The 26725-nt window shown below is 37.8% G+C and overlaps 2 protein-coding genes across 2 annotated transcripts in view; both read right to left on the minus strand.

Moving 5' to 3' along the window:
* Positions 1-4511: 4511 nt before the first annotated feature.
* Positions 4512-12261, minus strand: LOC119725292 (protein LKAAEAR1-like). The gene is made up of 6 exons (XM_038196666.1): positions 12025-12261; positions 9417-9527; positions 8775-8926; positions 7562-7619; positions 7325-7447; positions 4512-6665 (listed from the first exon to the last, which is right to left on the minus strand). Exons 1-6 carry the CDS (start codon positions 12034-12036, stop codon positions 6600-6602), a joined length of 522 nt encoding a protein of 173 aa, XP_038052594.1. The 5' UTR covers positions 12037-12261; the 3' UTR covers positions 4512-6599.
* A 3070-nt stretch (positions 12262-15331) lies between these two features.
* Positions 15332-26725, minus strand: part of LOC119725293 (X-ray repair cross-complementing protein 5-like) — a 32188-nt gene continuing 20794 nt past the window's right edge. The window contains exons 10-20 of the mRNA XM_038196667.1: positions 25470-25560; positions 24110-24170; positions 23050-23125; positions 22602-22795; positions 21757-21862; positions 21148-21220; positions 20732-20844; positions 19530-19626; positions 19188-19255; positions 18316-18384; positions 15332-17463 (exon numbers count right to left, since the gene is read on the minus strand). Coding sequence (XP_038052595.1) covers positions 17449-17463; positions 18316-18384; positions 19188-19255; positions 19530-19626; positions 20732-20844; positions 21148-21220; positions 21757-21862; positions 22602-22795; positions 23050-23125; positions 24110-24170; positions 25470-25560 — 963 coding nt within the window. The 3' untranslated portion in view covers positions 15332-17448. The remainder of the gene's footprint in view (positions 17464-18315; positions 18385-19187; positions 19256-19529; positions 19627-20731; positions 20845-21147; positions 21221-21756; positions 21863-22601; positions 22796-23049; positions 23126-24109; positions 24171-25469; positions 25561-26725) is intronic.

The raw sequence follows: 26725 nt of genomic DNA on the forward strand, positions 1-26725 counted from the left end.
TTTAATCTTTAAACAAAATTTATGAAGTCCACTTAAAATGTCAAAAGTTAAGAGCATTGATGTGTATAGACTATGGTACTTTTTCCTTTTTTATTGTAAATAAACAATTTGAACGTATTTGCCGTGTTGTTCAAGTATGGCAATTAACGTGCAAAGAGTAGTTGACTTCGGTTGGTTATGTCCTGTCAACCCAAATGCCTGTCTTGTCAAATTCAGGAGATACACTTTATTCAAGCATGCAAATTTGAATTCAATTTTCATTTGTAGTGACAATCAAATGACAGAACATTTGTATATCTGACTATAGGTGTGATATACTGGCCCAGAACCAATAGTCAGCTGGCTTATGGTATAAAAAAAAGCATTTCCCATGTGCAATTCTTTAAAAATAACAGGGATCATTAACGAAACACTAATTTAAGAACCTAAATCCACTTGATGCCATTTTTTATTTGTAGAAGACTACAATTGAATACCCATTTCTCCTGGTCTTTTGGGGGGTGGGGTGAGCGTTCGAAAAAAAGTTGGAGAAATAAGCTCAAAAGGAGAGTTATATACATGTACTTGTTATACCTCTGTCTTGAATACTGTATTTTCATTGGCCTAGAATGATCACATGTTAAGTTTATAAAAAGTCATGGCACACTCCCCGTGGGATATCACGTACGTGAGGCAGGAGTGTGCTATGATTTGACGTACGGTACGTATACGGTGTGAAACGCTTCTATCGTTGGTACCCACGCTATTTTCACCATGTTTTTACACATGAGTGAGAGCAGAAGATCAGCTGTTTCAAGCACACAACATGCATGTGAGTTGCAGTTTGATAGTCATGATTGTTGTGTTTTTACCACTATTTGTTTTACCACTATTTGTTTTTGTTATTTTTACATCAAAATCCAAAGAATCCAAGACAGAGGTATAACAAAACAATTGTTGACTGCTGTGACGTGGGATATGTTTTTAACCCCCCTCGAGGCGCATAGCACCCTCGGCTTTCGGGTGCTATACGCCCCTTTGGTGTTCAAATTACTTAAAAACGTCATATCCCACATCACAGCAGTCAACAATTGTTAAATGTATTAAGAAAAAAGTCTGAAGACCCTGAATGGGTGGAGACATTAAACAACTTGAAAAGATGCAACGAAGAGCTGCCCGCTTAATTACTGGGGACTTCTCCAAAAGGACAAGTGTCACCCAACCTGTAACATCTTTGGAGTGGAGCAGTCTACAGGAGCGAAGGCGTGCCAACCTGTCTTTATAATATCGTCAAAGGGGACATTGATATCAATCACCAACATTACCTATAGCTGAAACCACCTCGCTCAAGAAAGGGACACGACATGCAATTTCAGATTCCATCCATAAAAACAAATAAGGGACCAAAAAAAAGAAAGAAATGAATAAATTTGATGTAACGATCAAATTCTGTGTAAATATCATGTGTCAAATGAACATATACTACTTTGAGGTACATTTACAGATGCATGGTAGAATAAACCCTCTTTTTTTTGCTGATTTCAGACCAAAACAAAACAAATTTGGCCTTCTATGTTATTCACTCTTTTCCTCCCACATGTATAATCCTTAAAAAATTATGAGACATGTAGCTGGAAGTTCTTAAGACCGGCGCACACCTCTCTGATTTTAGCGGTTCACCAGATCATCGGGCCATCGTGCAGGGATCGATCTGACTGTAGACCGGGCGACCGGATGAAATCAAACATGTTTGATTGCTATCGCATCCGATGTCATATCGGAAAGTGTGCGGGCTGCATTTTAATTTCATCGGATGTGATATTTATGTTAACCAATCAGATTCACGAAGGAAGTCGCATGATTCAAAATTGACGGCTGCAATTTTGTCATGTGACTGATTATAGAATGGAACTAGGCATGTGCGCGGGTAACGTTGCGGTTTAACCTTAATGGTGAAAAACACGTACCGGTACCGGTGATGGGGTGATCCCGTGAACCAGTAGAATTAGAAAAGTGTGCGCTGGGATGGGCTTTAGGAATACTAATGAGCTTTGTAAGTTTGTTAATTTAATTTCTTCAAAAATCAAAATTTGGGCCAAATTGTTGTTTTTTGGTTATGTGACAGATGTGCCCCCTTTTTAGACAAAATGTTGTGGAATGCCCCTAAAGGGAAAGAATAAGTTTTGGCTTGACATGTAAACATTCTGCCTACCCCCATTCACATGTATTGGATGCAAAAAGCCACACTGAGATTGCCTGTTACAGCTAGAATGTTTTATTTTCACCTTTTGCACCCCACTTTTGTAAAAATGTGGTCCCAGCCCCAAAGAGTTGAAATGATTGAAACATAGTTTCCTCAAGCAGTCAAGATGTAGCACTCAAGTCAGTTTTAATGTCTTGACCCTGCCCTTAGAAGGTCAGGGGGGAAATGGCATCAATTGGTTTTGCACTTGATGAGGTATCCATAGATGAGAGTTTAAAAAAGGTTAAACCCAAAATTGCATTTGGGCCCCATCACAAGCCCACTGACTGCAACTTCTTGTTGAAATTTGCATTTCATTCCTGCATGCTTGATGATAGCCTACTTCATGTGAATGTCCATTGTGCACTGTTGTTTGAACTGTTTGAAATCATGTTTCAAATGATGTAAAGTATTGACCAGGGCAAATACATTGACTATACTTTAAGATTGTCAGTAGAAATGTCAGCCTATTACCTTTTGGGGCTAGTTTGTCTGACAGCCTCTACATGGTATTTTACAATTGATATTAATATAATCATTTCGTAGGATTGCTTGCTAACCACATTTCAAAGGTCTTGGTCACAAGAAATCCACAGAATGTCTCACATTTATGGTGAAATGTTCACGAGTAAATACGATGCATTTTAGGAAACTATACTAGATACACTGAGAAACAGCAAAGATTGAAGCCATCAACTGCCCTTTATGTAACACATTTTTATTATCAAAATGAACAAAAACAGCATTTTTGAAAATGTTAAATAAATTAGGACAGATGTTTGCAGATGGTTTGATCAAAGGCACAACATTCCTTTACCGCATATACCAGAAAGTTCAACTTCCTGGAATGAGCCTTGTACATGTATACCAGCACTACGGAAAGTTCGAAATACTGTACAGTACTTGAAATCTTTTGAAGGCACTTTTTTACAATACAAAATTTAAATCAGTTAAATTTTTGACATCTAAATAGATACATATACTGAAATCTGTCATGTACCTTTTATACATATACATAAGTGATATCCGCTATATTTAATTCTTGTTTTAATTTAATGAAGTTACCCAGGAAAATCAAATGCTCAGTGCAAGAATCACTGAGGTAGATGGTAGTAACCGAACTTTTTAAAAGTAACACCACACCGTTTGGACAAGCTAGCTATTTTATATTAGTTCCATTGCAGAATTTGCTGTGTCAATATTTCATCAATATTATTGTGACATGCAAAACCATTCCTTTCATTCATTGCTCTCCAAGTATACCACGTACAAGTGCTTGACCATGCTGACCACTCGCACTAAAAATCTACTGCTCTGATTCATGTACCAATCTCCTATGCATTAACCGCCTAATGCTACACATGCATGTCACTTTCTTGGATCAAGTTCATGTATTTGATTGCCTATTGAGTTCAGGCTATCCACCAATAAATAGACGATCTATTGTGATTGTAAATAAAGGACACTCCCTTGGGAGTTGCATATGAATGATGGTCCGTGCACAAATACCTCCCTCAACGGTTTAGAGAGAGTTGAACACAATGCCAATGACGTCTGGCACTCACAAGAAGATGCTATGGCTTTGTGCACATTCAGAATCAAAGGAATTGTGCATACATTGTGTCATAATGTCAGTGAATGAGTACAAGCATTACATTCACTGTGTGGACTTCCGAACAAAAGAGGTCCACATAAACCAGGTAGCAGCGACGTTGTGTGGACTTGCCCACGTCCATACAGTGTTTTCCCCTCTCTGGAAAACAGGTTTAGAGGCAGTTTTGGGTTAGGTTTATCTGTGGCAAAATGAAGAGAAACACTAAAGGGAATCATAGAAAACAAATTGGGTTGAAAGACTTTTCACAGTGTGAGCAAAATATTTTTTTCACAGGTTTTTCTTAACTACACGAAAACAAAGTAATGTCCACACTACGTATGTAACGTAAACATGCGTGTGTATAAACCAGTACACACACACAGTGTGTCCCTCATGCTACCAGAAAGTTGTCACACAAAGCACCATGTACTGTATGTGAATGAAGTCCACATGACCAGGACAACTAGTAATTGCTTCGATCCACTCTAGAACTCAAACACCTCAGAATTACAGTCATTGTTGAAAGTATAAAATTCAATGTTGGGTTTTGCCCTTATCACCAACGTATTTTTGTAAATAGTGTATACCGAGTGTTGTCCGAGGGCTTGAAAAAATACGTTGATGAGGGGCAAAACCCTTATTTAGGCATAAGGAAGGTTTTTAAATATGTGAAATTTATTCTATACATAATTATAGTACATGTACATAGCCAGCTAATTTCATTTTATTATTCCACTTGCACGCAAATCCTTGAGTGGCACAGATGCTTTTAAAAATGAATACACAAATTTGGACTGAATATATGCATGATAAATAAGGTGAACATGAGTGATATGGTAAACCTAGCTTGGTTAGAGCTCAAGATGATCCATAACTTTTACTTTACCAGAGCAGCCGCAATGCCCAAGCAAAATTGAATGTTCCAAGGAGCACAATCAAATGCAATTTTTAGCTTCTGACAATGACTGAAAAAGTACATATATACACAGCAATCAACGTAGCAACCAGAGGTCCGTGTGCACTTACATGCAGGTATGTCTGCTTGGCATAGTGTTCTAACATTCAGGCAAATGATTTTTCAGACTTTTGTCTGATATCAGACTTTTTGAATCGGAGAGAAAGACATTATCAGTATAGAAAGAAATACATCTTCCTGACATTTCAGCAATTTTCAGACTTTTTTTTATTAATTGTCAATCTCATCCCTGAACGTAATTGATGTGGGTATGTGTACTAGCATTACATGAAGGGGTGGTTTGGAAAGGTTCCAATAAATTTCCCAATAAAATATAACAATTGCCAATTGAAACAAAAGTACATTCATATTGGAAATTGGTTTAATTATTCAGACTTCTTTCAAAATGTGCAGAAACAAATATTGCCTGCTTGGATGTCCTGAGCGGGCTAGTTTTACCATATCAATTGAAAGTAAATAGCTGTGTTGGCATTGGACTGGTATGGTAAAATAACAGACTTGTCCACTTTATAGAGACTGTTGTCACCTTAAACAAATTAAATCCAGTGTCAACTGTCGATTGTACGTGTTTGGCGGACTGCAGCAGTAAGTTTTACATTAGTAAGTTATTTGGATCTCAGAAAAATTACATTCTTAGTTTCACATTACCTTCTGCATAGGTTATTGACCTTTGTAATTCACAAGTGTAGGCGTACATACTGTTACATACTGTACACTTGATTCGAATGTTTTTATGCTGCATTTTGCAATGTTATCGGGCCTACAACCACATCCAGTAGTAGGTTACGAGGTCAATAGAAGGGCGCCCTCATAAGATTCTGAAAGAGCACGGTAAGGTAAAGTTTACGCAATGAATGACTTTCTTTTGCAGACGTACGGTAGACTAACCAAAATGGAATTTTAACAAATACTCGCAGTAACATTTGGCAAAATTAAGTCCAATGCGAGCATGGCTACTATTGATATACAATACTGACAAATATGTTCATGTTAGTGTTGCAGCCAAGTCCTCTTAAAGGTGGAGTAGATCATTTGCAGCTATCCAAAAAGTAACTGACAAAATTACTGTTGAAAAGTTTACTTGGTTTAAAGATAGTAATGACATTAAGCTCCTTGTGAAACAATTCCTTCTGGCATACTGTCACTTTGAAGAAAACAAGAAGGCCCTTTCCAAAGATGCCTCTACTGACGCTTTTTTGGATATTTCCGTATTGGTTGGTTTGTAACTCGGCGAATCCGTATATGGGTGCGCACAAACGTTGACACACATGCGGTCGCACGTGCTCCGCTTTGTCTGTTCAGTGCGTGAGCGTAGCTGCAATCAGCTGAATGAGAACATGTCCAGGACATTGATTTCAGGCACAATTCAAAACATGAAGCTGCAACTTTTGTATTGAAACCTAGATCTTAAAATGTTGTTTTCTCAGAATGTACAGCATTCACAGAGCTAAAAGTTCATCAGGTTAGAGTTAAGTACCTGTCTTTAGATTTTTATCACTTTTGTTCAAACGAAATAAATGCACAAATAACAAATGATATACCCTACCTTTAATCCACACAGGTAACTGAAATAAGCCTAAAAACAATACAGTCTAAGTAACTGGGCTGTACATTGTGCGGATATAGACTCTGATGGGGACAAAAATGCATGTCAAAATTCTGCAGTAATTGATAAAGGGAAATATATGTGTGTCCAAAGCTGATATTCTTCCTCCACCGATGTATATTTTAGTACGGTACATGTACTGGGGACTCAAAGAAAGGATTTAACTAAAACACTACCATGATACACCGAGCGCAGTGAGAGGTCACGATATATCTCTATTGATGGTTAGTCCTCTTTCATCTTCCAAGATTGTCTCAACACGTGATCTCTGGGGACAAAAAAGGAACCAAAAATAAAAAGTTAACATATGGGTTATGCTTATACAGTGAAGGGCTACAGGTGCATCTTCAGCAAAGATATTACAACACTGAATGCGACGGCATTAAAAAGGGTTCATATCTTGTTTTAACGTTTCATCCCTTTTGTCACGTCAAACTGCACTGATCAGTGCTGTTATGATCAATCCTCAGTATTATTGGTAGACAGTTTTGCAACACTTGTTGAGGAATTTTCTGGACGTGGAGAGAAACCGTAACTCAACTAATATAGAGGACTGAGACACAATCGCTAGGTGGTCTGTAACCTAGTCATCCCAAAGTTTCAGTAATGTTTGTACCACCTATTCACCATGCACTGGTGACAACCATTCAATCATTTAGAGCTGAAGGGACAACCTGGATAGGATATGAAACATCTCACAAAGTGTGTAGAAATATTCCATCGCTTGTTTCTGGACTACTTTCTTCCTTACAAAACTGCTGTGGACTGATAAAAGTAAGCATAGTTCCCCAGCTGTTCCCTTCAACAATACAGACACACTCCATTTTCTCACAGTTAGTTTTTACGTGTTTCATTTGTATAGCAAAAAAGATATTAACTCAAAATCCAAATGCCTAATCCCTAGCATAATTGATAGACACAATGTACCTGTAGCTTGTCTAGTTCATCACCAGGGCTATTCCTATCCGGTACTGGAGGCACCATTGCTTGCAGTCTTACTGCCTTGATTGCTGTGGGTTGACATGAGATTAAATGCTTCACTTCTTGGGCCTACAAACACAAACATACAAGGCAAAACAATGAGGTAGTTGGTACGAATAAATCCATGAAATAAACTTAAAGCACTAAAGGAAATGTCTAGCATGGCCAATAGGACCTACTCACTCTGTTATTTTGGTATCTGAGCCTCATAACTCGTAGTCTGTTTCTGGCTTCTGCTGCCCTGTACAGTGAACATATAAATTGGAATAAAACAATGATATTAATATTAGTCTGACTCGGACATATCTTTTCCTACCATGTCTAAGCACCGTCAGTATCAGAATTTTCAATAATCAAAATATCAGAATTTTCAATATTGAGAATATTCGATATATCGATTATCCCATGTAAAAATCAAAGACCATAAAAATAGCACTTATATTTTTTTGAGCAATCTTAAGTCCCAATTTTCCACGGCTTTATCTAGTGCATATTGCTCAAACTTTTTAATCTCAACACTGACATTTTGTCCAGAACGGGCGGTTTCTTTTGAGGTTTTACATTAGGGAGACCATGAATGCCAGCGAATGCAAAGCAACACAGATTGGCATTTCACGATTGGGGATGAGATTGTCAATTGAAAAAAGTCTGAAAATTGATGAAATGCCTGAAAAATGCATATCTTTCTGTATTAATAATGTCTTTCTCTCAGATTAAAAAAAGTCTGATTTCAGACAAAAGTCTGAAAAATTTTGTGCCTGCACGATGTTTTTATTTTAGTCGCAAGCACAAGTTGCTACTGAGATCTATTTTATTATACAGCAAATGTTAAACACAAAGTGAAAGCACAAATGGGAGATTTCTTTGTCAATACTCTGATGCATATTCAATATTTTTGATATCATTTCTCAATATTACAAATTTCAAGTATTTCGATATGATACAAAAAATCACTATCTGCGATATTGATTTCATAATAATATCGAATAATCAAGTAATATTGATATATCAACGGTGCTTAACTGTGTCCTTCTTGCACGTCCACTATGAACTGGGTTCTTTCAGCTGTCAGAAACACTCCTAGACATGTAATGTAGTTTGTTTTCTCTGTAATGTCATCAATTTCAATTTGTCTTGCCTTTGACCAAAATGATGACTTTTGTGGAACTTGCCATTAAATGTAGTATTACATGAAGATCAAGCACAAAACGGAGCATGAGAATAAGGCAGCAATGAAACATATAATAGCAATGTTATAACATGCCTTGAAAGAACACAAATAATCCTCTATATGAGCATAATGTCACGCATATCATTCTGGACTTTATGAACTTTCTTTTCCAACTTTTTACAACAAATTGTTTTGATTGCTATCTTAATTGTGATTGTAACTTACTTGAGCTGGCCAATCAGCTGACTGTGTTTTTCCTTCTCTAGATCTACCTGAGTAGCTTGTTTGCTTTTCAATGCATCAGCTTTTTTCTGCTCTAGTATTCTCTTCTGAGAACTCTCCATTGCTTCTGATGAATGCTTCGGTGGATCTTCATACTACAAAGTACAGAAGGAGTATACATATATCATTGAAATTACAAAGTCAATAGTTTGTTACCTATAGCAAAGAGGCCTGTGGATCGCACCACCATTCTAGGTCTTGGGCATGCTATTGCGACGTCAGCTCAGCTGTCATTGTTCTGGTTCACTCTGGTTCGCACTCTGATGTCTTCACACACCTAAGCCTTATTAATGGCGTACTTTGGTACTCTATGATAGCAATATTGAGGCAATAGTGAGGCAACCTGAATGTGTTGTTCTGTGCAGTTAGACAGGTGTCGGTGCACTCTCAATTGCAGGGGTCCTAAAGATTGAGCATGCTTGGAAGTCATTGAGTAAACAACAGACAACTCCAAAGTGAACGTTTCAGTACGGAATGAAAAAACTGTTATAAACAGAAAATGAGAGATTGCATTTAATCTAGGCTTAATCACAGACTGACATGCTTCATTTCATTACAAGTAGATCACTTACAGTTAATACTTACAGCAAGGTATTTACTTCTATGTGTAGGATCCATTTGACTCAACTCTTTTGCTGTTAGTTTCTTGCGATTTTGACGTCGAAACTTTGTTCCTCTTCCCGCTGGTTCATCATTCTGATATGACACAAATAATCAACAAGTTATTCTCACCAATCAACAGAGGCTGCAATATAACTGTACACCATGCAACCCATGTAGGCCTTCTATATCCTCGATCCTCCTATTTCTGTGCACCTAAGGCTTTGCAACCAAGTAGCTTAAAAATAGCAAAGCAACCACTCTTTTCCTCAACAAAACTTATATTGTTGGCTTTTGATCATCCACCATACCGATTAACAAAGCGAAATCTGTGCGTGACTTCACTCACGAAAAAAAAAACCAAGTCGCGCTGAATCAACGACTGTTTCGTGTACTGATATGTGCCCTGTGCCAAAAGCCCATACTGTCATACGGCACGGGGCATATCGGTACACAAAACAGTCGTTGATTCAGCGTGACTTGTTTGTCTTCGCTAGTGAAGTCACACACGCGCTCAACGATCGATCAGCTCAGCCAAGAAATGGATGGCACAACTCGGCAGACACATTTAATTACGAGCGGTAAGTTTATCAGAATTTTTTTTTTTTTTTTTCAAAATTACCGCTTGTTGGAAACAATTTAAGGTGTCTAATGGAATGTCATGAATGTGTGGATCTATCCAGGGTAGCCCTAGTCTATGGCCTGCACTGAGTAGACTCTACATGCACTCTACATGCATGTAGAGTCTACTCAGTGCGGGCCATAGACTAGGGCTAATCCAGGGTAACTGTCTTTCTCATTTGTGTTCTCTTTACCAGTTTTTTGGGGCATTTTGTCCTCAAGGGTATGCAGAAAATTGCACACCGTGTGTCAGGGCTCTAAATGTGTAGTCAAAGTATGCCTATTCAGTGCAGCGCTAGTAAGGGTACCGAAGTTCCAGCGCTCCACTCAGTACTACAGTAGAGCTACCATGATCAAAGTACTACAGTCGTTTTCCTGGTTCAGGATTTTTCCTAGTTCCGGATAGCTTCAAATAAAAACCTACCTCTTTTGGATTAGTCTCCAATATTTTGTTTTTCTGACAAAGTGCATTTTGAAAAGGAAAATGTTAGCTTCTTGATACAAGAAGATCTTTTCGATAAATCCTTAGAAGAGGAATTTTGGCCAGATTTCCGACTCGCACTTTGATATGTTTGGACGGTTTGTAGAAAATTGCGGGAGCTGCGAATTTATGAAAAAAGATTTCCTCGGTACATCACTCGAACCGTGTGATTTCGAATATTTTGTTCATACACTACAGTCGTATAAACTCTTCCATCAAATGTTTGTTGAATCAAAATAAGTTGTAGAGTCTCTAATTTTTGAAAATTCGCCAAAGATCAATGACCGTATGCATTTGCCTAGTTCTGGATAGCGCGTGTACTTATTCGTCCCTTACGACCCAACTGCACGCTCGTTAATCGATTCTGTGTGACATATTCTTATTCTGTGTGCTGTGTCAAATGTTTTCCGTGTGTGTGTACATAATTCATCGCACGCGTGTGTGACATCACTATTGAAGAAAAACAAGTCGGCCTTAATCAACAGATTTTTGTTACGTTTTACCTCGTTACAGAAGCTTATTTCAAGCCTACATTTTCTATGTGTCCTTATCTATTGATCCGGGGGGTTCAGGAATTCCATATGTGATGCTGACCGACGTTAATCAGGAAAATAAACTCTAAAGCAACGTTAAACTTGTACGCTTTTGTAGTCTCTTTTCATTAGTTTATCACAGAGTCGTAACGTCATGTCCTACGTGCATATGAAAGCGCGCACGCACGCTAGCGCCCTCCTTTGTTTAGTTTTGGTTGGAACAGTGACGTCACTCCAGCACACCGACGTCACGAAAACGCTCAACCAATGACCAAAGCTGAAACATGTTTCTGGTAACTGGCGCGAAAACACGCTTGGTCACTGGATAAGCAACCGCACCTTCAAGTTTATGCATAATTATGAGGGCGGTTACTAAGCAAATCGCTCATGCGCACTGCGCGTTCATGTTGCACGGCCGTATGCCGTGTACGAACTCGGTCATTGTACGTGTGAGAAACTGATGAAACGAGTCTACAAAAAGTGTCAAGTTTAACGTTGCTTTAAGACTTTATTTTCCTGATTAACGTCGGTCAGCATCGCAACGCATATGGAATTCCTGAACCCCCTGGATCAATAGATAAGGACACATAGAATACTAAGACGTATAAATTAGCTTCTCCGGCCCTATTGAAAATATTGGTCATCAATTTTTTCGCCCGGTTTTGAGCACTTCATACCCTGGACTCCCTCCGTAACGTAGGGAGGAAAGGGAGTCCACCTGCGCCGGCTAGCGCTCCACTCAGACTCAGTAGAGCTAATCCGGAACTAGCCCCACTAGTGTGGCCGCGGTATGCTGCGCTGAACCTCTGAGGTTCAGCGCAGCATACCGCGGCCACACTAGTGGGGCTAATCCGGAACTAGCATGACAAGGTAAACGACTGTAGCTGTAGGCCTATAAAAGTATAATAAATAATCCAAGATAAAAGTTGTAACCCGTCACTGTGCATGTAAATCTTACCTTGTCTCCCATGTTGTTGTTGTTTTTAACAGTACTAGATTTGATGCAAACTTCTTGAACGTCTCAAATGTTGATTATTGATGTCCAACGTTGCTGTCACTCGTACTCGCACCTCATGCCAGCATCAACGAACAAGACTATCACTATCAGTATCATTCATCATGCACAAATTTTTACAAGTCGATTACGCGTGTTGCTATCGTACCGTACTACCCAGACGACACGAGGGTATTGGACACGAAAACACATTGATGCGCCATACTATTAATAGCACTGACATAGTAACAAACAACAGGTGGCGCCCTGCTACTAGGCACCCGGCCCGCACTTCAAAAAAGAGGCGGAACAAGGGGGGGGGGGGGCTAGGGCGGGAAATACTTAGAACCTTCATAGGGGATTGATAGTCACTAATCAAATTAGCCTTGGTCAAGGTGCTAGTTGTTATTTATCCGGCCGTAACGCCGTAAACGATATCTTCGCTAGCGCTATGCATGCAGTCATTATGTCTATGCATGCAGTGCATTAAAAATACAGCGCGAACAGCGACCTCACGGCCACTATTTTCATGCAAATCAGTTGGACCCAATTTAGCGCCTTGGTTCAATCGTCCATGTGAGGTTTTGGGGGTGGTGCTCATTATGTTAATAGCCTTAGCTGACCTTAAATGTCGTTTTCTTATTGGTCGATCGTTGCGTGGAAACTTGCATAGTGAAACGTGGCACCGTACATAATCCATACACGTACACGTTGTGTGTCTCTGCACACGGCACCAATGCACAAAAACTGTGGTTCCTGTCACGTCCGCAAAAGGCGAATAGCTGCAAATAATTTGATGACGTCCGGATTTACCAAGGTGTGATTGGACACTCCACATATTAGCCCCGCCTACACTTATCTGCATTCGTTTCCGAAGTCGTGCGCTAGAAATCCAGCGCAAAATAAAGAAAAACATAAGCTTTTGCCGACGATTGAACCAAGGCGCTAGATTGGGTCCAACTGATTTGCATAGAAATGGTGGCCGCGTGAGGTCGCTGTTCGCGCTGTATTTGTAATGCACCGCATGCATAGCGCTAGCAAAGATATCGTTTAACGCGCTACGGCCGGGATGAATAACAACTAGCGCCTTGACCAAGGCTATCATCAAATATCAAATTAAAGCTTGATTCAATCTCTTTCAATTTCTGTACATATTTTTTAAAGACGAGCTAGGCAATGACATTTCTGTGACTTTCCCCGGCCCTAATCGCTTCTTTTCCCCTCATGACTGCATCGATGGCATCTGTTTGGCAGCTAGTAAATCAAAATTCAGTGAAGAAGTTCAATAACTAAACGTCGGTTGATACAGCGGCGTACCTGGCTTTGATGTCGGGGGGGGGGGGCAACCGCACTGAACATCAGCGCCGAAGTTTTTTTTGTTCCAGACACTTGGCCTCCGTAAAATCAAGTAAAGCAAACAGCGGGGGGGGGGGGGGGGCTGGAAAATAGCAGCTGATATAAACAAGTTTTCAGAGGTAAAACTGTTCTTACACTCTTCGCAAAAGCGAACGCGAATTTGTGGCGTCATGGCAAGTATTCGCGCCGCGAATTCGTAAAAAATTAATATTTCAACTCGGGCGAATTTCGCAGCGAATGTTTCATGACGTCAAGTTCGCTTCGCATTCGCATGAAGAATGAACCGGGGGTTTAATTGGACGTCATGACACATTTATTTCGAAATCCGTCTATAGATACGAGTCAACTTTTGCGTAGTTCGCAGCGCCAAAAACTTGTCACGGCTACATTGTAATAATACTTCCCTGTGCTGTCAAATTTCACCCCAAAAATATAATAGTTTTTAAATTGCGATTTTTTTTCAATTTATGAAAGTTTTCAAACAAATCATTAAAAGAAACTGACTGCATTAAAAAAAAAAAATTTCAAAGCTGAACCAAGATATTGACTGGAGCGGGATTTAAACCTGTGACCTCCGGATAACCATTCCTGTGCCCTACCAACTGAGCTATCCAGCCCCGTTATTGGCGGTTCCCCAATTTGTCAATATCCTTGTTCAAGGGGCGCTAGCTAGAAGCCATATAGTGATGAGGCGTTTTGGCAAACGCCCGTAAAATAACATCACGGCCATGCAAGCCCGACTCATAAGCTTTCTTTTAGTACAAAAATCAATCAAATCACTCATGTACTTTTCAAGTTACGGAATTGTAAACACAAACACTGTTTGAAGTTCTGTCCATCGTCGCTGTTCACAAAAAAAGGTTGCAAAATAAAAACATTTGCTGAAATAACACCTTTTTTCTGATCCGTGGACAGAACTTCAAAACGGTGTTTGTGTTTAAAATGTTGTAACTTGAAAAGTACATGTGATTTAAATGATATTTGTACTAAAAGAAAGCTTATGGATATTCTAGATTTATGTTACACGGCAGGTATTAACGATTTATGCAAATTGGGCATATTTAAGATCACAATAAATAATGGCATCCACCCGCATCTTGTTTTTATGGTTCAGTGCATGGATGCCAGCTATTACCAAAAATTGGCGTGAATTTGTTTCTAGAGGATTTTTCCACATTATCGTTAGCACTTATATGGAATTTGGTAGGTAGCAGGTTTTCCCAGATATACTTTAACACTTGTATCTTATAAAGTTCCTGAAACGACCCTTAACATCGTTCGTCTCCATTGTAATTACCCAACAGCTTTCAATTTGAAAACAGTGTAATCCAATAACGTTCTTTAATATTCGGCCAATTGTCAAAAAGCTAATTCGTTGTGGTTTTTGAACAATGCTTCTTACAATTAAATGAAATCTTTACCTTCTTCTGTTTGCCCCTTTTTTTTCGAATGAAAAGAAATCAAAGTAAAAATTCATGGATCTATTGTTTAATGCTAGTTTTCATCTAAATATCAGTGAACACAATGAAAGAATATTAATGGTAAAATACCCTTAGTAACGGAAGATCAGTAGAAAAGTAATGTGCTTGAATATTCAAAGAACAAAACCGTTCCCTTTCAGTTTGCAACAAAATTAATGACAAAAGTGTTTAAATGAATGACATGAAATCACAATATTGCCTCTGACACACCCCTAATCTTCAAATGAGACAAATTCGCAAAAATGAGACGAATGAGAATACTTCATTCATACAATACACTGCTCGCAAAATGAAATTGTTTAGTGCAAATTTGAAATTGAAATGAACAATTGGGCCAAATCATGTTGTGGAACGCATTTTTAAGTACTTTTTCATCAAATTTATATCATATATGAAGAAAATTAAATGAACCACACTCTGCATTCACACAAAAATATGACTGAAGATCATTTATTGGGATTCATGTAATCATATGGCACTTAAAATACAAAAACCAGTGAGAACTACAATGTAATAAGACAACTAAAACTTATGTGCGAGTTGCTTGAAATCGGAATAAAACAATGGCCCTTTACTTAATTCAAAAGTAGGTCAGGCATGAGAATTGTGCATCAATGACATTAATCCTAACAGTCCTAAATCTTCCAATATACCACACACCCTTGGGGGTTAGGATTAATAAGTACTGTCTGATAGTAGAAGGGGTGACTTTATAGATATTTTTGTCAGGGTCTAGAGAGTTCTGGTTTATCTTAGAACTGGGTCCACCCACTGAATTCCCTTCGCTATTTTCCATGCATCTATTTTATTATTTCAGGTACTGCTTATATTTCGAATGGTTTGCTTGCCAAGATGAATCTACCCTCCCAACACACTGCTTATTCATCTGAAGTAGCTCAGATGTGTTAATCACCCGGCAGGTACAGACTCATCAAGCCACAACATCTACAAGCCCTGATTGAAATGGCATATAACCATGCATGTATGGCATCTTGAATATAAGAATGTGTGAAACATGCCAACAAACAAGCAACCACCCTAGTAATGACAGACCAGTCACACATGGCTTTCACTATCACAGATTGATATACAAAAGGAATAGTGCCGTTTACTTCAGTCACCCTTTGCATGTGGTCTGAAAATCAAGCCCAAAGAACAGTGTTTTATGATCGATTCATCCAACAAGGTTCTGTATGTAACCCTCAATACTATGATCCAGATGCAAATTTATATTTCAGAAGTGATTTCTCAAAAATAACGTTTCATATTTACACCTTGGAGACATCTAAAATGCTTCTTTAATTGGTAAGATCCTACCATAAAATTAAAACATGTTGGATAGATCTCTTTTCAGTGTTCAGTGTGCAGCTTTGTCAACTACAGGGTGAGTAAACAAAAGCAGAACCCAAACCCCCAAAATTAAAATGTCATATTTAGAAAAATATGTACAATGTAGCACCAAAAATAATGACAGGAAAGCCAATTTCATATGCTACTTTTAGATAAAAAAATACTGAAATTGCTCAACCAATTCAAAGAATATCACAAAGGCAATGACCCTACAACCTGTTCCATCCAGGAAAAGCAATTCATTGTGTATTTTGACTGTTTGGCACAACAAAGAAAAAAACAAAAAAAAATACTTGTTTCAACAACTGTCAACAACTGTAGTACACAATATCTTTATTACAATATATCTTTATTACAATACTGTAGTACACAATATCTTTATAACAATATCCTAACCCTGGTTAGGCCATCAATACAATTTATAAATCCTTTTTTTTTTAAAGACAGGCCTTCAAAAGGACTTTGTTGAATATTTTTAACTTTTAAACTGAGGTTTTATCGCTGGTGATGTTTGAAGACAATTGTGGGTCATTGTGTTAAATGGTGATAATCTTTGAACAGATTTGAGCAATTTCAGTAATTGTTTTCATCTAAAAGTAGCTTATGAAATTGGCTTTCCAGTCATTATTATTGTTGGTGCTACATATTTTTTTTAAATATGAAATAACATTTATGGGGTTTGGGTTCTGCTTGTTTTTTTACTCACCCTGTACACGCACCAATAGTTAGGAGAGGGTTAAACAAATCATTGCTTTTATTCACATGATAGAAAAGCAACCAAAACAAACCTTCACCCAAACTAGAAGCAATCTGCAAGGCAACACACTGTTTCCAATCTAACAACTATTATTCAATCTTCTACATAAACAAATTCTGACAGTAAAACTGATCAAGTTAAGACAATACGTCATAGACATGATATCTTATAAGATACAAAATGCAGAAAGAAAAGAAAGTAATATCCACTTTTGGGAAAATGAAATCACAAAAATAGCATGCTACCTACATCATCTCTATAGGTATCCCCCCCCCCCCCCCCGACACTTCTCAATGTCAATGGCATCCAATTTCCAATCAATAAAAGACTAATGAAACTACTTAGCTATGTTATATAATAATCAGGTTCTTCATCTGTGCATAGGCTCAGTCTAGCTTCCTCTTAGTCTTCATCAAGGACTGTAATGAATGTCTCTTCCTCTTGCTACATCATATCCAGCTAGCATGATAAACATTGGATACAACATACATATAAATCCTTGGCAGTAACAAAGACTTTAGGACAAAAGGAATAAATGAACAGTCAGCTGATCTAAAACCTTAGTCATGGTTTGATCTTGGTGTCTCAGCAAAAGTCTTACATTTCTTTGACAAATGAAAACGTTTGTAAAGAAATAAGCGAAGATTTTTGCGACTGGCCCTCCAACTTTTACTATGAAAAATAAATTATTAAATGCAACAACACCAATGTGAATGAAGTGCCTGTAGCCATGACTATAAATTCATACTGTTGTAAATAATAGAAATATGTATGAACATGAAATAGAAACACCATGAACAGGCCACCTAATAAATATGGTGTCCCCTATGTAATTGCTTCCTTATTGACTGGCTATAGACATATGAATGGTTTACGTTAATAAACTTTAAAAAAAACTTTGGTCCTAGACGTGATGTCATCATATGCAGATGTTCAAGTGAAACTCTAGCAATACAAAAGATTGCTAGACTTTTTGTTTGTTTGCTTTTAGCAAGTCTATACTTGGATCAAAGCGTCAGGCACTCCAACTTTTATGATTTGTTATTTAAATTTCTTCTATTTTAATAGTGCACATCAGGTTAATCAGTGATCAAACACATTAAACAAAAAGCTACAATGAGAATTATAAACAGTTTAGTTCATAATTTGCTCATAAAATCCCTGAATAGTACAGCAATTTATTGACTTAACAGCACCCATGCCATCCGATGCCACAAGTAGAAAAAATAAAAAACGTGTTTACATCATGAAAGGGTGTTAGCAGTTAACAGATCAGGTCCTACATTTATACCGAATACAAAAAGTACTCACCAGATCATCAGCATCTTCAACTGGCTCAGCAGGAGCAACCTCCTCATCCTCTGCAGTTTCTTCAAGAAACTTTTTAAAAAAAAGAAGAAGAGAGATTGGTGTAGCATTTTGTAAATGCATCCTAATCTACTAGTTTCCCCAACACCTTTCACCCCAATTTGTCTTCTTGTTGCAAATTCCTAATGCAATTTCTCAAATTTGACAGGAATGGTACCGGTAGTTGGCCGATATTCTATAAGACGATGTCGTTTGGTTGTGCCGCAGCAACCACAAGAGGGCGCTCTTGTCTATTTTTGTCCAAAACAGTATTTTTGCCATAATTCCTATGATTTTCATCTTATTGCTAACACTTCCAGCAGATATTTCTAGAGTCATAAAATATAAAGTGACAACAAAACAGCTCAATTTCACATTTCTTTGAATGGTACTTGCACCTTCAATAAATTGAAACGTAAAATTCACGTCCTCTCATCACCTTTTACAAAAAGAAAAACAAAGGTTTGTTGGCAGCTACATTTATCTCATAACTCCATTCACAGTCACAACTCGTCATTGTTTCATATTATGGCTGTGGATGGAGGTGTTGTGAGATAAAGGCAGCTGCTGAAAGTACACAGAGTTTATTATGTTTGCAGAAGATTATCAGGAGAACACTGAAGCTAATCCCTTTGATATTTCTATTTTCTGCTGAACCCGAAACTACAAATCAGTTGGACAAAATAATTCTGTACCTGGCTAAACCAAACCCAACCCCAACTTGAAGGTTGACTTGCAGTACTAATGTGATAGCAGCCAGACAATTCCCAGGGGTGGAGGATATATGTCTTTATGACTGGGAAGTTTGTCTAGGATATTTAATTTCAATCATTCACCTTTTTGGCTTCAGCTTTAGGGACAGTACTCTCGTTGCTCTCAGATGAATCTATTAATGTGATTTTCTCTGAAAAGATAAGTGAAATTGGACAATCAATAAATCATACTAATAACTTTTAAAATGCAAGATATAAAGATGCCGTATTAATGGCCAGGAGTAAACGTATGCCCTGCCCACACCTATACCCCGCCCACACATATGCCCCATCCACACGTATGCCCCATCCACACGTATGCCTCACCCACACGTATGCCCCGACCACACATATGTAAGAATAAGTCCTTGTAAAAAAGTAGGGAATATTAATATTTATGGATGAGAGACACCCAAAGAAACATACCTGAAATTATCTGACTCCAAAAGTCTGTTTTGAAGATTTCTTTCAGTTCATCTTTGAGTTTTCTCAAGAAGTTGTTGAAAAGGTCCGGTTCATGAAGCTACAAATGGACAACATGATGGTTGAAATCAAATATATTAAATAGGAATTATCTAGACTACCAATGTAGTCAAAGGCAGACGATGCTTATAGTCATTTCATTTTTGTAATATACAAAGTCTGAAGCACAAACCTTATGTCAGTGCAATGAATTACAATGTCTGAAAAATGTCATCTGGAGAAACTGAAGTCAACACCTTGCTTCTTGCATTTAGATATTCATTAAACAAGTCAGGTGTGTTTACAAACACAAATGCCTCGCAACCGTGACTGTTCCCATGACATGACACCACTCTTTTACATCAACTTACATGTACTTGGGTCACATGGAACGTTCATTGACATCGTTGTTTTCTGTAGGTTATATATGAATTAATCCCTTGATCTCAGAATAAATATAATGCTTTTTATTTTTGCTTTTCTGTTGGGAAGTCATTTTTGTAAGTGATTTAAAAGAGTGAGTGAATGCAAAGAGATCCTGCACAAACAAGCTGAATTAAAAAAAAACCACACAGCTGTACATAAAACGAAATAAAAGATCACATTTCAATTTTTACTTAACAAGATTTCTATTGTTTTAGCCACTGTGACCTTGACCTTTGACCTTTGAGCCAAAATGCAATAGGCTTCTTGGGACTACCAAGAGCAATCCACAAACCAAATTTGAAGTTCATACGTAAAGTATTTCTCAAGTAAACGCGCCGACAAGATTTCTGTTGTTTTAGCCACTGTGACCTTGACCCTTGACCTTTTGGCCCCAAATGCAAGAGGCTTATTAGGATTACAAAGAACAATCCACAAACCAAATTTGAAGTTCATATGTTAAGTATTTCTCAAGTAATTGCGCTGACAAGATTTCTATTGTTTTAGCCACTGTGACCTTGATCTTTGACCTTTCGGGTCTAAATGCAAAAGGCATTACAATGAACAACCATGCACGTCTACAGAGTTTTAATCCTGTATTTCTGGATAACTCTTCGTTCTGACTTGATTAAGCACTTTAAAACTTTGTTATTATTTTAGTTAGAACACACTGGCACTGAATGACAAGGGTTAAATGGACAGAAATATAAAATGACATTGTCTATTATCTGTGATGGGATTACCTGTATAGATGCTGCTCTTAATGTCTTAAGGCAGTCCATGGCCTTGCTGAAGAACTGAGAACCAAATGAATCACGCACCAACTGCCTGATACGATTCTGCATTTGGTCTGACGCTGTTTTGAAAAAAACGAAAAGTGAGTGATTAATCACTTAACATGCCAACTCAATACACCTACTGCAACAAAATGTGAAGGGAAAGGAAATTGATTAAAATGAAATCTAGACTGATGGAACTTACAAATCTGCACTGCATTCAAAGTGTGCCTAACTTATTATTTGTTGGAGATGTGTTTCTAAGGACACCATTCCACAGGATACTGCCATTGTTTTTCTTGATTCTACGTTGAATAGCAACAACATGAATCAGCAAGGAGGTTTTGCCTAGAATTCCCTGCCTGTCATGGACTGCAGTTTACCTTGAGTAAATCTGTCTTGGTCCTTCTGACTGATCATTGTATTGAAGTCTCCAACAGGATCAACTGTGCCCACCTGTAATTGTTTAAAATAACCCAAGACACATATGAATGAAGGACAAATAAGGTGAGCAAATTGCTCAGCCCTTAACGAAGAGTGATTCAAATTATTCCAAATACAGTGAAATATTGATGAAGTCAAATCTCAAGGCAATGGATAAAAAGTTTGAGATATCGGAAGTTCGAGTTGCACAAAGTTCCCAATGTTTCCCAAAAGTTCCCCAAAGTTCCCACATTATGTACAATGTACATGAATGGCTTTCACCGTATCTCAATCTACTTCAAAACAACTTAGAACTCAAAACCAATACCGTCCTTCATTTTCTTCAAAGGACCTCGTACTAAAGTTTAACTATCATTTGGAACGTAATTATGATCCAACATGTTTTAAAAAGCATTCTTGTTCTACTTATATCCATAATGACAAAAGACCTTTGACATTGGGATCAAAGAACCTCAAGCAATTTTTTTTCCTAACAAGCAAAGCTTCAATAACACCAGCAATTATTTGGAATCAACTATAATTTTGGACTCGATGGACATATGAAGTACCTGTGTGACAGCTCCTTTGGCCATACCAGCCATGCTGAAGTCTGTAGTGTCTGCAGCATCATCAAGACGTGGTTTCTTAGCTGCAGGGCCTGCTTCATTTACATCACTGAAATAAGCAATGTAAATGAAAGCTGAACTGTATACATGTGTACCATGCGACCATCCGGTTTCCCCGTTTGGTTAGCAACCACGACGTGCATTGTAAATTGGAGAGTAGGGCTTACATTCATGTAAAATAACCACAGATTCCTTATCCTATGGTAAAATGGTCACTACCTGTGTCGTGTACCGTTGTCATACAATCGTGTCAACACAGAACTGAGTGCTAGCAGTGTTTTTTCTCACAGTAAATGTCATTCATAGTTTTGAAGGCTAACCTACTACCTGCTGTGTGCAGCGCTATGCAATCTGTGCCTACTACATGAACAATTGTTCCTGGGTATCTGGATGTAGGCCAGGTTACGTTGGTCAGTGAGAGAGCCCTATATCACTTGACAGGAAAGATGCGAAATCTACAGTAAAGCCCGGTTCATACTCTGCGCGAAAGCGAACACGAATTTGTGACGTCGTGGCAAGTATTCGCGCTGCGAATTCGTAAAAGTTTAACATATTTCAACTCGGGCAAATTTCGCAACGAATGTTTTATGACGTCAAATTTGCTTCGCATTCGCTTTCGCATGAAGTATGAAACGGGCTTTACAAAGGTAACTGATTGCCTTTGCTAATATTTTGGTATTTGTATATATTTGAATTTGCATTTGCAATTCTGTTTGCTCCCTTAACATTTTGATAGGATGGGCTGACATACGGATACCAGGTCAGCCAATGTGATGAGCCTATCTTACCTGTCTTTCCACATGCTTTCTGCTGATGCTACTTCTTGTTTCTTCACACGTTCCAATTTAAACAACTCTGTGATCTTGTCCACACAAGTGGAGCATTCTACAGACAATGCTGCAGGAGGTTGTAAACACTCAGCGATGGCAGGTGACAAGGCCGGTAAAGCTCCAATAGGATTCAGTGCTCTGTGCATTAAACACTGTCAACAAGAAATGCACAATATTTTATGATTAAAAATTTGCAAAATATCTGACGACAAAAACAATATTGTACAAGGAAATTAAAATGACTTTTTATAATAAATGACAGTTCTTCTTTTTTCTGCCACTTTTTTGTTTGATGTCTCATTCAAAAGTGAAAATAGCACTTCACTAAAGATCTATTTTTTCTGGGCAGCACTTGAAATAGCATGGGGGAGCAACCTTAACTATGGCGTCTGCTGAAGATCCATACCTGGCAGAGTCTTTGATAGTACGGATTGAACGTCAATTTAGGCTTCAATGCCTCCTCCTCCTCCCCATCTTCATTTCTGTCAATTGATAACATTACAAGATGTTATGTTAGTCATTACCTGCAAGGCTACAGGTACTAATTGTATGATGTATCAAAGGTATTTATCCTTATCAAAATTAGTTTACAATACTCTTTCAAGTAAGTTTAGTGTTTAAAACAGAAAGCTTTTCAGTGAACTTCTTTTTTTCAATTTAGAAAATATGAGCTAAGTCCAACTGAACTATCAAGGCTTAATAAAAAAATCTCAGATATTGAAAAGTGTTTTTTTTTCCCACCTAAAAAAAAAAGAACATAAAGGTTCACAGACTGCTTTACATAACATGTCCTTTCGCAATATAAAACCAAAAAGTGATACAGTTTGGGCAATTCCATGCAAACGCAGTAATTATTGTGTAAATTTAGTGATTGGTCATGCATATTTGCATACCCACAACTGAACCAAAGCGCACACATGATGTGTCCTTCCCTGATTGGTTATTGTGAGTAGGACACACAGCGCCCTCTATAGTTCATACAGGGAGGCTACAGGGCTGAGGGATAAGACCAATTAGCTCTCATTTACCGTTGCATGGATGTCTATGATGCTGTCTTTGTGGTCATTTCACTATAGGTCTCATCATACTCAGGATACAATGTCATGTTGGGCATGTAGAGATTACCACATGACCACAAAGATGGCTACAAAGACAGTCCAAAGCTATATCACAGCAACTAAGTGTTTGCATTAGAGAGGCCACTTTTCCAATTGACAGTCAACATCCTTCATACACTATCCATTCTTCACTGTTTATGTGCCACAAAGCACTAGCTAATCCATTTTGAAGCCTCCTAAATAAACTCATGATTATCTACTAACAATTTCCAATTTAAGTCGTACACGGCCCTTTTAAACGTCAAAACTTGACTGTTTCCCCAGAATACGCTTCAAAAGTGGCCTCTCCATGGTATTGGTGCACTGTATTGTGAATTGCTCCTGTTCACAGATCCAATAACATCTTACGTGTTAGCTTTCATGAGATCCATACTGCTAATGAGATTGTCCACAGCATCAAGTTGTTCATCTGTATGAAAAAGAAAAGGTCAAATCATTCAACCGGAATGGAAAGATTACCAGCATTGTGAGATACAAATGTGCAGCTGTGGAAGGTTTGACCTACGTACACAGCTACACTCTGAAATGTCACTTTTCTGATCAGGTTTGTCTTAAATGTAAGGTTACTTTTTTGACAGAGGAGACTTTGCTGCAGACTTTCTGTAAAATGGGGAAATAATAATAAACAATACTTTACATTTAACATTATTGTAATAAAAATTGAAACCTCAACTCACAGTGAATGCATTGTGCATCACCTTAGTCAAGGACAAGACACATGTGTCTCTCCATAACATTTCCTTTGTCAGTGTTCAACCCCTGTAACTTGTGACTAAGCTTGTGCATTGACTTGTGATGTACTTGTACCTCAACTACAACAATGACATTATGCATTTCAATTTTAGCACTCAAGGTCAGGGTTGGCAAATTTTTGGATTATAAACAAAATTTACATCAGAATTTTTTTATTTAGATCAGATTTTCTGATTCAAATAAGATTTTTTAAAAATATTTTAACTTTCAAAATATCGATTTGTCTCAAAAATTGTCTAAGTCTTTCCATGCACCCTTACACCCATCACGAAGGAGTTTTCATGTTCCTATAATACCCATCATCCAAAAACTTAATTCGCTATTCGTAAATTAAAAAAAACAAATGACAGCACTGATCCTTGTGAAACCAATAGAAAGAATGTTTGATTGATAGTCTTTCGTACAAGGTGGAGAATATTATGTTATGAAATCTGGCCTTGCACCTTTAAAGATATTACATAAATCTAAATCTAAATTTTTATGGAGAAAAGTTAGGAATGAGAGTATCAATTGGGACTTTAATAGATACCTTATGATAATTGAGGTATAAGCCTACACAAGCAAAGTTCAGTTCATATTATTACTGTATTAAACAGATCAAGAAATGAGCAAAGTAAGTGTGCTGACTGAACCATTCATTGATATTCTACAAGAACTTAAAATTCAAACTTCAAAAAAAAAAACATACCGGTACTCATACTCAGGGGTGTTTGAATGTGTTAACAACATCTTACACTTAGTAATTAAGTGGAATCCGTTGATTTAAATGTTTAAAATGACCCTCAATCAATTTATTTTGGTGAAAATAAGGTTTTCACAAAAAAAGTGATTTAAATATGTGATTTTAAAAAAAACATCACTTGATTTAAATCGCGATTTAAATCAAAGTGATTTAAATCAGCCAACCCTGCTCAAGGCATACAGCTATGAACATTTTAAATGAAGTACAACTCACCAGATGGCTGATTCTTCTTATTGGCATTGATAGATGAGAATGTATACTGCCTTAAATCCTCCATAAATGGCAGCTCAATGTACAATAAACTCTGCAGGTATGTGAACAAATCAGTATATATCAAATTAGGTTTTTGCCCTTCACCGACGTTTTTAAACACTGTATACTCAGTGTGTTACCTCCCGAGTGAAAGTTGGAAAAAATCACTCGGGTGGGACTCGAACCCACGACCTCCTGTTTTCTAGTGCAGATGTCTTACCACTCGACCACCGAGCTAATGGGATCAGTTGGCTGGTTCGAATCTGATGTACATAGCAGCGGGTACCGCATTAACTATTATAAGATGGAATTTTGCGTCGGGGTGATATAAATCAAATTAGGTTTTTGCCCTTCACCGACGTTTTTAAACACTGTATACTCAGTGTATTACCTCCCGAGTGAAAGTTGGGGGAAAAAAAGTGAAAAACAGTGTTTAAAAACGTCGGTGAAGGTCAAAAACCTAATTTGATTTATATCACCCCGACGCAAAATTCCATCTTATAATAAATCAGTATATGTAAATAGTTGAAGCCTAAATGACGACATCATTTCATCAATATGTATAATTCCATTTCCCTATCCCCTAGATTAGATGTTCATCAGTATTTGACCATGTTGACAACCATGCATGTGACTCATCTCTCTTTTACAACTGTGTACATTCCCAAAATCCTAGGGAATATCAATCTTACTTGTTACTTTGTTGAAGGGCATTTCTATGGCAATGAGGTACACAAGTGGATATGGAAGAAAAAGTGTATTGCGGGATCCAGATCAACTTCCTTTGTACTTGGGATCCCTTCAACTCATTTACCTGACCTTAAAAATGTGTCAGAAATAGAGATGACCAGCTTTACATTTCAAGAGAGCATAATATCAAAGTTTGCTATAGAGAAGCGTAACAGAAACTAACAGGTTGATCACACTTCTGTTCATCCCTTTTACTTTTCACTATGGAAGATTTGTACAGGCAGATCTGAAAAATAGTAACTCCTTTCACTCTTTGCTTTGATCTTTTGGTCGTTGCTATCTCTTCATGAACTTTTTAGTGATTTTTCAGATATTTGGGATATGAGAGGCCAAATTCTGAATTTAAATCTTTTTCCATTAGGCCCAAAAAAAAAGGTCTCCGGTTTCTGGTATGCACGCGCGTCGCCGTAGCCATGCGCGTCGGCAAAATGAAAAGGTTTTTTTTCAATGAAAGATGATGTCTCAAA

Source organism: Patiria miniata, unplaced genomic scaffold (assembly GCF_015706575.1).
Source record: "Patiria miniata isolate m_02_andy unplaced genomic scaffold, ASM1570657v1 HiC_scaffold_19, whole genome shotgun sequence".
In the NCBI taxonomy this organism is placed as follows: Eukaryota; Metazoa; Echinodermata; class Asteroidea; order Valvatida; family Asterinidae; genus Patiria; species Patiria miniata.

Coding starts and splice junctions, on each gene's coding strand:
- LOC119725292 (XM_038196666.1), bottom strand. Junction 7,620..8,774: donor CAGCTGATTGGCCAGCTCAA/GTAAGTTACAAT, acceptor TTCACTGTACAG/GGCAGCAGAAGCCAGAAACA. Junction 6,666..7,324: donor ATGAACTAGACAAGCTACAG/GTACATTGTGTC, acceptor TTTTGTCCCCAG/AGATCACGTGTTGAGACAAT.